The following is a 16146-nucleotide window of genomic DNA, read 5'->3' as shown; positions in this document are numbered from 1 at the left end:
TCATTTCGGTCCCACCTCTTGTTATTCCTCCCGGCGTCCTCGTCCGCTTCCTGCGGAGATTCTGACGACCCCGCCCGCGCCGCCCCCGCGGCTCGACAGACTGGACTCTTTTTGAAAAGAGAGGAAGAATAACAGCCCTCCACCACCCCCTGTCTTCATCTCTGACACCGTCCGTCACCCGCTGCTCCTCCCCCCCAAGCTGTTTTCTCTCCAAATACTGATTAGACTTCAGGTTTCACATGCAGTTATAGACTAAACTGACACCGATATCAACGTCTTTTGACAAATGAGGTCTGTGTTCAGAGAGGTGGCACCTCAGATTTTTCCCCTCAGTTGCTATTCCCCCCCTGCAATTGTCCACAGTCACCACTAGATGTCACCAACACCGTTGTACATGGAACGGACAGGAAGGAATTCTCCTTCCGAGTCAATCTGCGGTCCACATGGCGAGTCGCTGTCCTTTACTCCCAGAGGGCCATCTGATATTGTGTGATTTTTAACAGACAAGGATAAAGCAGAGCCTTCCGATAGCGAGGGGAGTGTCTGTTTGTTATGGGCCCTCTGTGTCCCGTAAAAAGTCTCAAGTGTTCCCAGTGCCGCAGCACGCTTCCTGGCCTGCGGAAGACTCAATGGAAAGATGGATCCTTAATAAGGTTTGGGAGTACTGGGCTATTGACCCATTTTTTTTTTTTTTTGATGCAACGAACGACAAAATGGCTGATCTAAACAGCGGCTCTACGGGCGATCATTTAAAGCAGTCCCTGCTTTTCTTGCCCTCTCTTAAGTCTGTCCTTCCGATCACAAAAGGCTCACGGCAAAAATGTGCTGCGGTGCGCCCCGTGAATAACCAAACGGATTAAGCATGGGGTCGACTCTCTTTTTCTGTGAGCTCAGCGGCCATCGGGGTTTGGTCCCCAGTTCCTACTGGGCCTGCTGAAGAGATTTTGCGGTTGTGGCCCGTGCATGCCCCAGCCCCCGTCTGCTGCTGTCTTTGACCACTTCTATGGATGTCCACCCTCTTTGACCAGCGCTGCACTTTTGGCAGAACCGGGTCCAGTCACTTGTTTTATCATTTGAATCGATCGGTGCCAAAATCACAAAGACCTTTGACGAACCCCTATTGTATGAGGAGGAAGATAGCTTTGCATTCCAAGTCCATTACTTTTAACACTTCAGTCCAGCATTTCGGTAACTGATATGCGTTAATGTGTAATAAATCACACGCTTAAGTCACTTGGGCTGTAACTGCACTCTGCTGGATGGATGGAACTTCTATTTCTCACCTCCGGCAATGCGTGGGACACAGTCCTGGGTGATTTACTCCTCAGCCGCTTTGTTGAGTATTTGTACACATCTAGGTGGGGGCGGCGCGCCAGGAAACCTTCACTCCTACGCGACCACTCATGTCACATGTAGCCGCTGGGTGCGAGGCTCTTACATCGCTAATGTGCTCCTGAACCCTCCGTCCCAGCGGTTGACACATGCCGGTGAAGTCGTTTAACGCTGCGATGAGGGCCCGGGGCGTAGCATATCGAAACCTGTGACTTCAAGTGTTGGTGCACGTCCTCAGCCGAGCAATGGCGGCAAGAGGGTCAATTCGTCGAAAGGGTACGTGAGGTGTTTCTTGGGTCTTTGTAGCGTTCAACGCTATCCGAGCCACCGCCCTCCTCGCCAATCTGAATAGGACAGCCGGTGGAGAGCGTGAGGCCTCCACGGTGTCACACGCATCGAAAGAACATCCGTCAGCTTCGACTTCCTCAACCTTGGGATCGTGACCCAATGTCGGGTCACTTGATATGCGCACGGGGGTCATTTCAGGACATTTCTCAGACTGTTTAGAAGTAGCCTGTGCGACACTCAAATTCACATGAAAGAGTTTGAGGGGTCACGGGCCAAAAAAGAGGTTGAGAAGTTCTACTACCGAAAAAAAACACGTTCACATACGCAGGGATATCAAGAAACCACGTATTGAACATTCCATGTAAACAGGCCAATGGATGAGGCTCATACCAGGAATACCAACGTCCATGTTAATGCACTCAATGAGCGGCTGAGGTACATGTCAGGGAGCTCAAGCTATAAACGGTATTGTCCTCTTGTGCAAGTTCTCTTAATGCAACTTGAAAGATGGAGACGGGTGGGGGTGTGTGTGTGTGTGTGAGGGGATTTTTGACAGGAGGCCTGACATAAATGAGGCAGAAACGTGGCAAAGGAGAGGCTAGTAAATAGTAAACGAAAGAAAAAAAAAAAAGGTCAGGGCCAGAGCCATGGCCAATAAGTTGGCCCAGAGCTTGAAATCATCATCAATGGCCCAGGCTCCTCCTGCTAGCATGCTATAGTGTCCTTGAGCAAGACACTTAACCCCTAATTGCTCCTGATGGCTGCGTCCGTCGGTGTTTGAACAATTGTAAGTCGCTTTGGATAAAAGCGTCTGATAAATGACTAAAATGTAAAATGTAAATGTACAGACATACACACACACAGAAGCATTCTCACCAACAGTACGAGCCCACACAGAAGACGTGATCCGGTGTGTGTGTGGGCTGTCCCTCACTGTGTGTGTTTCTGTGTGTTTTCCTGTGTGTGTGTATGCGTAATCCCATAACACCGCACCCAGCAGCACCACCTTTACGTCTTGATTCGTGCAAGATGAGCCATTTCTTCCTCCGCTGTGCTTTAGGCGAAGCAACTCTGCAACCGCATGTGCGTCCCTGCGTATTTAAATTAGTCTGTGTTTCTGTGGGAGGGCGTGTGCGACCGGGGGACGTATCAATGAGCCAGGGATTTATAAAAAAAATAAAATAAAAAATTCACTTGCGATGCACTTCCCCTCCCCTGCTGCTCCCGCTTTCCCCTTGACCGGCAGTGTTTATGAAGCGCTGCTTGTCCACGGCTTGCTGAGTTTTCACAGGTCCGCTTCGTTTGCTCGCCACTCTCCCCCTTGACGGATAAAGTTTCCCCCGTTCCTCCAGGAATAGACAAATTGATGGACGAATACAGGCCAGGAATAAGGTGTGTGTGTGTGTGTGTGTGTGTGTGTGTGTGTGTGTGTGTGTGTGTGTGTGTGTGTGTGTGTGTGTGTGTGTGTGTGTGTGTGTGTGTGTGTGTGTGTGTGTGTGTGTGTGTGTGTGTGTGTGTGTGTGTGTGTGCGCGCAGGAAGCAAGCTGGATGCTTGACGCAACTGAAAGAAGATGTGTTCGTAAACACTCACAGTCATTTGTGAAGGTGCTGTCAACACAGTGCTCCGACGCTGCACAGCACGCACCGTCATAAGGAGAAGACAGTCATATCAAACAAATAGCAAAGAAAAGCAACTTGATTTCTGCCTTTTTGGCTCTGTTACGAACACATCTAACAATGTGGGGAGGGTGGGGGTCGCACAAAATTAGTGGTGCTGGCTCCAAAATCATAAGAAAAGGGAAAAAAGTTGAATATTTGCCACACAATCGAATTGCTGTTGTCCTGAGAGTTTTGGGACCAAAACCACCAGTCATGGGCCAATAAAGGTTGAGAACGCCTGTTTGAGTAATGGCCCGTACAGGACCTGGAGTGGGTATTGGCAGCGAAAAAAGCAGCATCTGTGCTTCCCTCGTACATACTTCCCTCATGCTTGCGGAGCTATTTCGCTCAGACAACTTGAACGCTTCCACAGCCCGAAGCTAGGTTTAGGGAGCAAGGGAGCGTATGACGCAAATGACATCGCCAGGGCACGGTGCCACGGCGCGCAGGGTCCTGCTTTTATGTGCCGGGCCAATTTTAGCAGCCAGTCCCTCCTGCCCTACCTGCCTTGCTTCCTGCTTTCCTGGCTGGATGCTTGCTGCGTCGCTGCGCTCCATCCACCTACCCTGCATCCACCTGTTGGGCTACTCTTCTATACAGAGGGGAATTCAAGCTCATCACTCCATACTACACGATATATATTTCTAGCTCATTAAGTATGGCTACTTAGCAGGGAGTGATGAGCAGTAGAGCCCAAACGCCGACGCCAAACGACGCTAAATAAATAAAGACAATTTAAAAACAAATCTCAGAGTTGTCTAATATCCGTCAGACTGTGTGAGAGCCAATATTTCAATCCATGAAATGGTGGTCAAACACCAAAAAAAGGAACAACGGAGAGCATAAACACTGTTTACAATACCGCAGTGAACCTCGCTGACGTGCGCACACACATACACACACACACACTGTGGCTGATCTAACCATCTACTTATGTCGGCCTACATTCTTGTTCTCCCTGCAGGGCTCCATGGCATAAAACTCTGGCCCGAGACGGTGCCCGGCCCCCCGGTGAGAGGAGCTAGCACCGACGCCCCGTCCCAGTCCTCCGCAGCCCGGAGAGGAAGCCAGGAGGCCGCCAGCGGGAGCCAGCAGCAGCCATGCCCGCCCTGGCTACCTCGGCAGGCCACGAGCCAGGTAGAAACCCCTTTCGAGGGTCCGGGGGCCTCATAGACCGCGTTATCGACCGGAGGCGTCGATCATTGTCAACGCTGCTGACCAGGGAAATACAATACAGTAATTTCCCAGTGGACAAAACCTTCACGGAGCGCTAGCCAGCGACGGGACTAGCACGTACTTTGAGGTCAGGTTAGCAGAGCGGATCGAGCACGGACAAAGCAACTCAAATTTTTTTCCCTCTCTCATGAATTGGCCGTTGCCATTATGGCAAGTCCCGTCTTCAACCAGATATCTTCTCCAAACTCCCGGGATAGCATGCAGCGGTATTACAAGTCCCCAACAATACCCTTTTTAACCATTTTTTGTGCGTTACCAAGCTCTGTTCCGCTGAGCTCCACGTCGGAGCAGGTTTGTCGGAGAAAGCAGTTCAAAGCAACCGTTTGGGTCGGTTGGATTGGGTCGCTATGTCAACCTTGATTCGGGCATACAGGGGCGATCCGCACCTCAAGTTGGATCGCCATTCGGAATCAGTTGGCGAACGCTCCGCCGCCATCTTTCCTGAGCTGGACGGATCTGGTTAAATAGAATCACACTGTGGTGAGTCTCCCCTCGCTCAGCAGAAGGGGAAAACAGGCTCTCCTCCCCTGGCATCTTGAGCCCTTCCAATAACAATTGACCCTGTTTTGAATGGGCCCGGTCCTATTCACACACGGATCTCGCACACACAGAAAGAAGGAACTTAAAATATATAAAAACTCCTTTTTCCAGTCCCGGCTGTGAGTGAGTCTCTCCTGACTGCAGTCCGTCCTGGGTTCGATGATTGCTGCCATATCAGGGCTCTCCCGAACATCTGCAACACAATCTATTTTCTCTTTTGCAAAATAGCTAGCATACCGCGAGCAAATTTACCGCTAAACAAAACGAGCCCGGCATTAAGTGCAAAGATTAATGTCTGCAGCATCCCCCCCCCGCCCTCTCTTTGTCTCTTTCTCTCTCTCTCTCTCTCTCTCTCTGTCATTTTCTTTCTCATTCTCTCTCACTCTCATCCTCCATCCATCCATCCGTCCCCCTGCCGTGTTACGAGCGGAGTGTCTGGATAATAGCGTGATGTCAGAGCGGGGATCATGTCAGGGCTGTCGACACCCCGGCGGCTGCCAGGGATCGCGACCTCTCCCATCAGGAACACTGTCCTCCTCTCCGTTTGGTTTAATGGCCCGCTACGTCATTACACACACACACACACACACACACACACACACACACACACACGTTCATCCACACACACACTTTCATCCATACACACAGGACCCATTCCCAATCCATCAAGCCGGGGAGCAAGGGGACAGAGGGAGGGCAGACCTATAGTCCGGCTCTCTGATGGATAAAGAGTGTGTGCGTCCAGACTTTTATTATTTTTTTATTTTTTTATTTTACTACGTAGCCCCCATTGTGGAAATTCGTACAGACAAAAGTAGAAAGCCAGACCGTCAATTACGATTAGAGTCATTTCAGGCAATTACGGGCCAGCGGCTCAGGTTTCCAAATAAAACATATAAAGGGCTCGTTCCTTTCAGCCCATCTCTCGCGCTTCCTCCCTTGATGGTCCTGTGCATACGTATGTGTGTGTGTGTGTGCGTGTTTTGTGTGTGTGCACAGGCAGGTGAGCCATTATGCACGTTATGGATGAGCCTGAGGTCACTGATCTCTGTCCTGTCTGGATGAGTCGTCTGGAGACGCCGCTTTTCTCCAGGTGTGTGTGTGTGTGTGTGTGTGTGTGTGTGTGTGTGTGTGTGTGTGTGTGTGTGTGTGTGTGTGTGTGTGTGTGTGTGTGTGTGTGTGTGTGTGTGTGTGTGTGTGTGTGTGTGTGTGTGTGTGTGTGTGTGATACACACGTACTGTATGTATATGTATGAATAACATACCATAGGAATTTAGCTAGATAAAATGTCAATATACAATGAACCTCAAAATGAACTACAAGATGGAAAACGTAGGAGAAAAAAAAATATATATATATATACAGACGACCTAAAATACACTAGAAAAATTCAACCGTGTACAATGAACCTGAATCTAAGCACACACGGGGGGTTTCATTAGAGAGATTATTCCACTTCATTCTAAAAATATTAAAAACACTAATATTCCAATTATATTGTTTAAATTAAGTCTGAATCGACTTGAAAATTGTAATTTTTATTGTTGTTAATCGTTTGGAATCCGACCATTTTCCGCTAAAATTAAATACCACATAGTCATAGTCACAAATGAATAAAAATTTTAATTTCTGTATTAGACTGAATTAGATATTTATGTAACGCACATGAGATTACATACTGAAAAGGTTTGTAGCAGCTATTTAATTGTACAAATGTCAGTATATCGCTCCTGCCCAGTGCTCCACAGCACATACTGTAATCCTGGAATAAGGTCTCCTCTTTCAGATTTCTTTCTACGCTTTCTTCCGTATCGCATTGAATCGTTGCCTTTGCCTTTGTGGACATGGACGTCAAACCGACGTAAACGACTGCGATTACGGGCGAAACGAGTGAACTCGCTTCAAAACATCCATTTGCAGAAAAACCTTTGCGGAGGCTCGGGACAGCAGAGTGTTCTCCCCGAAGGAAGCGGGGAGGTGACGAGCAAACAACAACATGACAGCCGTCACATCATCAACACTAGACGCACTCACACCCGTAAGCGCGCAGACACACACTTATGACACCTACGCACACACATACACACACACCAGAACATAAACACCAACACGTTTTTCCAGCACCAAATTTTCTGATCAAATAACTCAATTGCGACTAATAATGGGGGGATATATGCCCTCTATTAAAGGCCTGAGCGTGACACCTCATCTTGTGTATGTGTGTGTAGGTCTTAAAACGCTCATTATTGAAGTGTTGCAGAGCAAATGCAAGAGGCAGCTGGACGGAGGGAATGTTTTTTCTCTCTCTCTCTCTCTCTCTCTCTCTCTCTCTCTCTCTCTCTCTCGCCCGCCTGCCCGCCCGCCCGCCCGCCCTCGCTTTCGTATTCCCCCTCTCTCTTCTTTCTCTCTATCTCTGGCTGGCCCAAATAAACAGCAGGCCTCACCGTGAATTAAGAATCCAATAAATGTAACCAAGTAGTGAGAAAATAAACCTGTAAAACAATAAAATGTTGGAAAACTGGCCTCGAAATGTGACCGGTGGGATCGCTGGATACGGCGCGCTGGCAATTACTTTTCATACCTTTTAAGCAGATTAATGACAGCGCTTGACGTTGCTGACCCCGCACGCAATGTTTGAAGACAATTTTTACGAGGCCGTTAACCCCTCTACACACACACACACACACACACACACACACACACACACACACACACAAACACACACACACACACACATATATCCAGTTTTACAGGTCTTCCTTCTGATATCGCACACGAATCTGCACACCACACACGCAATAATTTAAGTTCTAACCAGCCTGCCTCGCAGCAGGAACATTGCTTTTCTAACTGTGCAAACATTTTGCCAGAATGATTAAGGGGATTGTGTGTCACCGATGTCAAATCACGTCACCGGTTAAGTACCCCCTCACCCCCACACAACCTGTATGATCCGGTCGCGGCCAAAGCGATTCAGCCGGCCTCTCCAAGTCTCCCCCTTTCTCCAGACAATTGCTGTCTGGTCTCCCCCACCCTTCTCCACCCCGTCTGCTTAACCCTTAAGGGGGCTTCGCTGCAGGGCCCGGTCGGTGGAGGTGGTTGCTCCGCTGCGTCCCGCGTAGGTCTCCTCAAGACGGAACAAAACAAACGCACCGTCCGACTCCCCCCGGGTCACACTGTGAGTACACAGGGACGACTCTGCTCACACGTAATGTGGGTACGATCCGCATTCCTGTTGGATGGGAGCAGAGGCACCATTTCAGCTTCAGCTGCTTCCTTTTGTCTACAGTTCAACTGGTCCCCATCTCCCTCAGCTTCCCCTCCCTCCCCCTCCTCTCCATCTTCTCTCACTTGAGGCATCTGGTTTTAGGAGATTCAGAGATCGCTCAGTTGCAGTCCGTGTCCTGGAGCGACTGCGTGGGCGTGTTGCTCTTGCTGTAAGCGAGTGTGGGTGTGTTTGCACCTGATAGCCACATTTCCTCCCTGTTTTTGTTGTTATGTGATTGTCATGTTGGCAGACTGTGCAGGAATTTCATTTTGGGGGCCAAAGACGTGAGACCTGAAAGGTATTCAAAGAGACAGCTCGACTTGAAGTCCTGTCCACACCAATTGTTCCCTGGATATCAGAGTCGTCTTAGGTTTAGCCTTAATGGGCAATGTGCGTCACCCAAAGTGTTCATTTCAATTAATTGGGTGGGAACCCAATGAATTGCTCTAACTCGCTAACATCACTGACGTGACTTTGAGCGCTTGGATCGTCTTTCAACTTGGATTCACACGTCTACAAGAGTCTCTCCATCCGCTAATCGATTGGCTTTTACAGTGTTTTATTGTCAGCTTTATGCTCTGTGGATCTCAGACCCTGGCTTCTTAAAATGTGAAGTTTTATTGGAGGAAGACATAACGTTCCTCGGGGAGCAGTCTTCCTCAGACAGATGGACGCTTATTAACGTATTTAAATACAGGTAGTGCCTATCTATAAACAAAGTTAGCAACCACTTAATACAGCTTTCTTGGAGCCTTCCATAGGGCTTCCAAAAACATTTGTTTCAGTCGTCAGCCTTCAGAGTGACTTCAGAGTGATCGAGACCTGTCCGGATCACCCTGTTCTTTTGTGATGATGACTGACCGGCTGCACGTTATCCCTGACTTGTTGTTGTAATGTTGATTTTTCATCGGGTCTCGTCTACCTCTCTATGAATTACCAGCATGGGAGATCCTTCAATCATTGGTGCAGTAAATGTAAACAGATGTGCGATGTGCTGTGCATATCAGTCCATGACGTCCATCCCCCGGTTACAGACGTAGGATCAAGATGTTGCCGAAAAGTGGACCTAGGTGTGTTATAGCAGCCCCTCACCGGAGAACTGCCTTATACCAGAAGTATAAGGCAGTTATAGGGTGTGCCGATGCACACTCGCTTTGCAGTCGTGACTTCTAAGGACCCCGATGCCCTTTATTAAGCCTGTTAAAATTTACTGTGTTATTCCAAGCCATACCTGCATGTTCTATCAGGGTTTACAACCCCCCTCGCAGCATTTAAAGATAAGGGCGGTTTAGCCTTCTGCAGCTGTGGAGGAGGTGGGCGATGCTCACATAAAGGTACACATGGAGTTCTTTTGAAGGGGGGGGAACGTTTTTACCAGAAACTCTAATGAGTTTTTGTGTGTGTGTGTGTATATGTGTGTGTTTATGCAGTGATAGTGGCTCAAATGGGACACAGATGTATAATATTTAAACACTCAGTCTCAGCAGCCGTGTGCATTTCACAGATACAAATTCCTAATAACAGCTCTATTATGGATACAACAAGAATCTACATGTCAATCTAGATTAAATCTCTCGAAGGCCAACGGTCAATTTTTCCGTTCTGATGTAAAAAAATGCAGAGCATCTGGGCTCGATTCAACAGAATGAGCGTAGTGGGAAGGCAAAGATGAAGGGGTGAGGGCGAGGGGTTCTGTGTCTGTGTTGGGAGTTGTGTGGAGAGCCTCTGGGAGCAGTCAGTGCGATTCCAGTCGTTTGCCGTTGTCCCTGGCCGGAGCTCCACCGCAGGGATCCGATACCGAAACACAAGGATTTGTTGCTACTGGATGAGCTCCCTGTTTCCAGTTACATCAGAACCAAAGTTTCCACATCGCTTCACCGAAAGAAAGGAAAAAAAATTAACGAAAAAGCAAAGACAGAGAGAGACGAACAAGAAATTTTGTTTATTTGAAAATGCAGAAGGTTCTCCCATTTCTTGTTAAGGTAGGATAATATACCCCAACTGTCCCCTTCCAAAGTACACAGACCACAAAATCGGTCACTAGCAAGGTAAGGACATGTTCACTTGCATTAGAGAGAGGCTGAAAAGAGCTCCACATGCCATAGTGAGACGGCGAGATTTAGAGCAAACCTAAGTAGCAAAGTGTTGGTAGTCATACTCCAAGGTGTTGGGCTACAGTTTTGGATGGAATACGCAGGAGCAGGGGTTCTTGCAGCCTGTTCCAGAATCTGCGCTGCTGTTCCATTGCCACAGTAAGGGGAGGTGGCAGGTCATTTAGATCTGGCTGCCTCGCCGTGGCTTCTGTGTTTTGTCTGCCATGTTACAGAAAGGCAAAGCCTAGGCATCCCTTCTTGGGCCACAGTGATCTGGGCCAAAAGCAGCCTTTCATCTCCCGAGTAGAAAGGTTTTAAAAAGCTTTCACACAGTTTCAAGGACATTCCTTTCTAGCGTCTGGGACATACCAGGCTGTCTAAGCCGTGCTCTACGATCCATCCCCCAAACTCCCTCATATCGGTTGTTCTCATCTTCTTTCTTCATTTATATACAGTAATATTCAATTCATTATCTGGGAATTCTTGGACCACATTGTTTTTGTGTTGCTTCTGTCTGGATGCAGTGCCTTCTTCCGACGACCGAGCGGCCCCTGTCGGGAAATTGCGACATAATTATTACAAAACCCGACGACTCCTCAGGTGGTCGATAGAGCCCACAATATATATGCATTCAATTAGGCTGATTAGAACTGTTACTCATTTCCCCCGAGATCTGTTTGCAATGTGCTGACAACCCTTTGAAGTGTAAAAGTGTGTGACGAAGCGTGAAGGATGGGTCAGACAGTGATGATGTAATGTTCATCATGTTAAGCAAGAATAAATCTTTCCTGAAACGCTTGGTTTATCCAGAATTTCAGGTGAAGCGTTTTTTTTTTTTTTTTTTCTTTTAAAGGTCTCACAACCTGGAGTCTACTATACTCCCACGAACGGCTTATGATTTTGATGCAAACCAGGGATAATTTTTTTTTTTTAGGCCCTGAAATGGCATGCATCCGGAGTTCCACCGGCAAGAGTATATGGTTCTAGGGATGGTTGAATGCACCTGGACTGTCCTGCAGCACTTGGTGAAATCATTTTTCCCTGCCGAGCAGCCTTGACGAACATTTTGCAAAAGAGAAAATCTTCAAGGAGCAAGGCATTGATATATCATTGAGGGTGATAATGAGGGAGCGTCAGTCCCCTGACCTCTGTTTTAATGTGGTAAGGCCTCTGGAGCTCGTAATGGGCAGGTTTGAGTGGAGCAAGGACCCCTCCTGCTAGGTCCCTGGGCCAAGCCTTCTACAGTATATGACCTCTTTCCGCAGTCCACCGCCGTATCCCGTGTGGAACACTGCTGGATTGATTGTTCATTGTGCTCGGCCACGAATCATAAATTAAGCTCGGTTAATCTGTCGCGTATTCCTGTGGCTCCTCAGTTCAACTGTCACTTCCACCCGTTCGATTGATGAAAAAAGGGGAGTCACATGCTATCACACGGTCATTGATATTGGCACATGATCCCTGTTTTATAGGGGAAGCAGTAACAGGCTGACACACAAAGTGGCATAGAGTACAGCCTTAAAGACAACATTTAACTATTTCACGATATATAACAATAACCAGAAGATGATATCTAGTCTCCGATCAGAATATTGATTTAGCACCCAACGTAGAGCGTATTAAATATGGGGCACAAGGTTAGGTCATATGAACACAATACAACTCATACCACACTGCTGCAAACAAGGGCCCTTGAAAACACTGGTCTTATTCTGTCCACATCTGTCTCGGCCTGGTCCAAGCAAGATCGAGAACCCTCCTCCTCCTCCTGTCTAGTGTTTCTCCCTATGGACAACAAAAGGTGTTTACATAAGTGCAGGAATTATCATCACTATAAAAGAGCTTTTCAGACTGTCGAGGAAAATCATCAATCTCCATTATTTTTAATGGTGCTTCTTTCCATCTTCAGCGTTGGTGTCGTCATGCTTCCTGTCTGTGAACTCAGACTTTTTACTTCAGACGTTTCTGATGCTTGATTGATGGCACGCTATTGTCAATCCAAACCCTCCACCCCTTCATCCCTGTCTTCGTCTCCCCCGGTGCAATTCTCATATCCTCAGGCGCCCTTCTCTTCTTCCCCCTCAGCAGATGAAGGGAGTAAATCAGACTTTGAGTGGATTAGGCTACACAATCTACAGCTGCTTCTGCTCCTGCCTTCCCTCTGTCAGCCACCTTTTTTTTTTTTTTTTTTTTCTCCCCCCCCAAACATAGACAGCCCTGAAACATGTTCACAGAGCAGCATCTGAAATACTGACCTGCTACAAGGGCTCCCAAATGTTGTCACAATCCCCACCCCCTGCACCCGAATCCTATGAGTCTCACACATTTTGCTCTCGATAAATTAGCTGATAGATATAAAAGGGAGGAATAATAATTTATTTGACACCTGGGAGACTGGCAGGGGGGAGTAAAGGCAGAGGAAACCAAACTGGGCCCCTCGTTCATTTCCCCTATTCCTTTCAGATGAACACGTTCATTTTTGCCAGACGTGCGCTCTGTCCTTCTGCGTGCACTTGAAAAAACAACCTAGAAATTCCCTAAAAATTATGGACTCCCTGATAAATTTCTCTCCCAGCAGGCTAGTTGTCTTTCCCTGGCGTGGCGCGTACTTAAACAGTGCCAAAAGAGTTCACCATCTAATGACGGCGGGGTCATATTTTACAACCCTGTGAACTCTGTTGCTGCTAGATTAGCCCGTGTCATTTCCTCAACTTGCTCCTCAGTGCAAAAATCCCACCCCAAGTTGTTGACCTCTGTGATCATGTTTAATGCCTTTCGTTGTCTGGGCCTTTTTTTTTTTCTATGTGTTCATTAAAGGCATCAATGGGAAAAAAAAAAGTTATTTTCTCAAACCACTCTGGAGATGTGGGCGTCAGAGGGGAAGTGCTGTTTTGTAGTTAGTGCGGTTACTCCTCTGGTATGGGAAGCCTGGAGGGGCCCCGGCTCCTCCGATCTTCTCGGAGGATGCTTTTGGGTTGTTTTTTTTGCACAACATCACACTGGACTTGATGCAGTATGAGTTGGGGCTGGCCAAAGACCTTGGCCACAACACAATCTAGTGGTCTGCCGGAGTGCACTGCCAGGTCCACGATACACACCCACCGCACGAGAGCATCCGTTACAGCCAGGCCAATGCAAACCGAACCGAGCCAGGCAGGACCCTCAGGAAACATGGGTCCACCCTGTAGTGGTGAAGGGTTGGGCCAACGTGCCCCCCTCCCTTCCCTTGCTGTGTCTTGCAATCTCTTTGTCTGATGGTCTCTACAACTTGTCTTTCTGCTGGAGCTGTCCACAGAGAGCAGCTACACAGCCATTATGGGTTTCTTGTTTTCGTTTCCCTCCGTCTCTCTCGCTCTCTCGCTTTCTCTTACCTCCCTTTTCCCTCGCTGCTTGTCCTGCCATACATACTTACATTTAATTTCGGCTTTGCATGACCCGTGTTTAGTTCTTGGCTTCTGAACCCTCCTTTCTGTCTTCAACTGGGTTTTCTGTGGGTCACTAGGTTCAGGCTGACACACTGACCTTGGAGGGCCGGGAGCATCCCTTAATCCATTATATTGTTTTCCATCTCCTGCTCCTACTCGCCAACAGATACAGGCACTAAAGCCATTGCAATGGTGACCTGCATGTGTGCCACATGTCAGATTGTTTTTTCTTCAGTGAATCTCGCTCCTGTTTCGATCACAACGTATTAATTCCAGCGAGTTAGGACAGGATGCCACTACTGTACCTCCTTTGGGTCTATTCCATAGTTTTCCGTGGATCGAAACACCACCGCAAAACGAGAACCGGTGTTAAAAGTGAGTGTTAAGTTGATATGACGTGCTTTCTGTCAGTCAGTAAATCAGCAGCAGTCAGAAGCCCTCCCCAACATGAAGCCTGGCTAGTCGAGCCCTTGCTGCACAGTCAGTCTTAAGGGCCGGTTTTACCTTCACGTGTGGTCGTTCCCGGACGGCGCACATTGTCCATTGCGGTATTCTGAGAAACCATGGCTGCAGGCAGGGCACTGTAGCTTATTTATATCGAGGAGGAATCGCTGTTCATGGTGGTTAAACTGACAAAAGTGGCAAATAATGAGACTGTACCGTCTGTCTGCCTGTTCCATGCAGAGACAGGAGAGGGGGGTCAAGTCACAGGGGCAACAGCGATTTTGCGATCAGACGCACGTGGAGAGCCCCGTTGTGCATTACACGTACCCCGTTGGGGGTCTCCCCATGCTGACACTGGACAATTTTCATTATTATCAAATCCAAATAGCGTCACTCTAACTGCGTGCGGCTATTAGCGCCGGTGTTTGTTAATCAGACACTATTTGCAATGAGGCTCATTTGCGTAGAAAGGGGCCAATTTTGCACCAAATGTAAGAATAATACCTAATTTAAAAATGCACAAATAGCACCGGTGCAGTGAGGTGCTTATTGCATGGCAGCACAGTTAGCGTTGCATTTCAGTGTTTTGGAGGTTGCTTTGTGAATTTCGGATTTTTGTGTGAATCTCGCTTTTTCTGTTAATTGTGCCAGTTTAGCGGCCGTGAAAGCTGGGAAATCCTATTGTGAATTCGCCCCATAATTTGGAATTATTCTCCCTCATTGGAAGATTGTCTTCCAAGAAACTGCACATAAATAACAATAAAAACATTACCTTTTATTTGTAAACTAAACTTTATAACGACCCAGTTCATTTACAATAAAATCACCAAACCTTTGCGTATACTATTTGGTCTCTGCATCAAAAAGTAATTTGTAGATTTTGAATTTCACATCGGACTTGTACTGCTGGATCAATTTTGGCCAACACATCAGAAATACTTTATAATAACTCTGATCTCCCATCGCTTCCAATGCATTTCCAGGGAACTCCGCTTGCGCCAAGTCACACAATCTCGGAGGTGCAACTTCTAGCAGGACCCCACGCGCCCTGGCACCACCCCCTGGTGATGTAATTTGCATCATACGCTCCCTTGACTTTGAATTTCACATCTGACTTGTGCTGCGGCTCAATTTTGGCCGACATATCAGAAATAAAACAGCAAAGCGCTGATCTCCCATCGCTTCCACTGCAAATTCTTCCAGGGAACGCTCCTCGCGCCAAGTCCCAAAATCTAGGACCTACTGTCCGCCATCTTGCGCCGTGACATCACAAAGGTCCAAAAGTGCCCTGGTGCCAGCACCTGATGTCGACGGCGGCGTCTGATGCCTCGCTCTGCGCTTGCGGCAAGCGCAAACCAGGCTTTAGCGGCCAGCGCGCGGTGGCTGTAACCCAACCAGCCAGTCATTCATTCAACCAGCCAGCCAACTTCAACAATTGTTTTCAGTCATTCTCACCTATGAATTGTTAAAAATTTCCTCACAGTCACAATCTTCCTCATTCTCCCCCCACCCCCACATGCTATTAGAAAGTTATACAACTGGCTCAAGTTTGTTGTGACGTTTCGATGACTTACCCTGTGTGGATGTGTTTGGAATTTACTTTGGATGATCGGAGAAACCTCAGAGGCTATTTTGACTGTGTGGTTGGCCTGGCGAGTTGAGTCTTAAGGTGGGCTGACGGGACGGGACATTTTTATGATGAATTACTTAAAGCGGCTGCTGGGGGGGCGGGGGGTGAGGGGGTTGGGGCTGAGGGCACATAATGTATGAAATCCAGTTTGAGTGCACTCTGTGGGAGCTTTAGCTTTAATCTACCCTCCTGGTTGAGTGAATCATGGCTTGGGCCAGAGTGCCAGAGTGG

At 47.9% G+C, this 16146-nt stretch overlaps 1 protein-coding gene across 1 annotated transcript in view; it reads left to right on the top strand.

Moving 5' to 3' along the window:
* Positions 1–4379: 4379 nt before the first annotated feature.
* The window catches only part of mpp7a (MAGUK p55 scaffold protein 7a), a gene marked incomplete at its 5' end in the record, with an annotated part of 96171 nt that continues 84404 nt past the window's right edge, over positions 4380–16146 (top strand). Inside the window, one exon of the mRNA XM_080019913.1 lies at positions 4380–4416. Within this exon, the coding sequence (XP_079876039.1) occupies positions 4380–4416 (37 nt within the window). The remainder of the gene's footprint in view (positions 4417–16146) is intronic.

This window comes from Zeus faber, assembly GCF_960531495.2.
Source record: "Zeus faber genome assembly, chromosome: 19".
In the NCBI taxonomy this organism is placed as follows: domain Eukaryota; kingdom Metazoa; phylum Chordata; class Actinopteri; order Zeiformes; family Zeidae; genus Zeus; species Zeus faber.
This window is presented reverse-complemented; position numbering and strand designations above follow the sequence as displayed.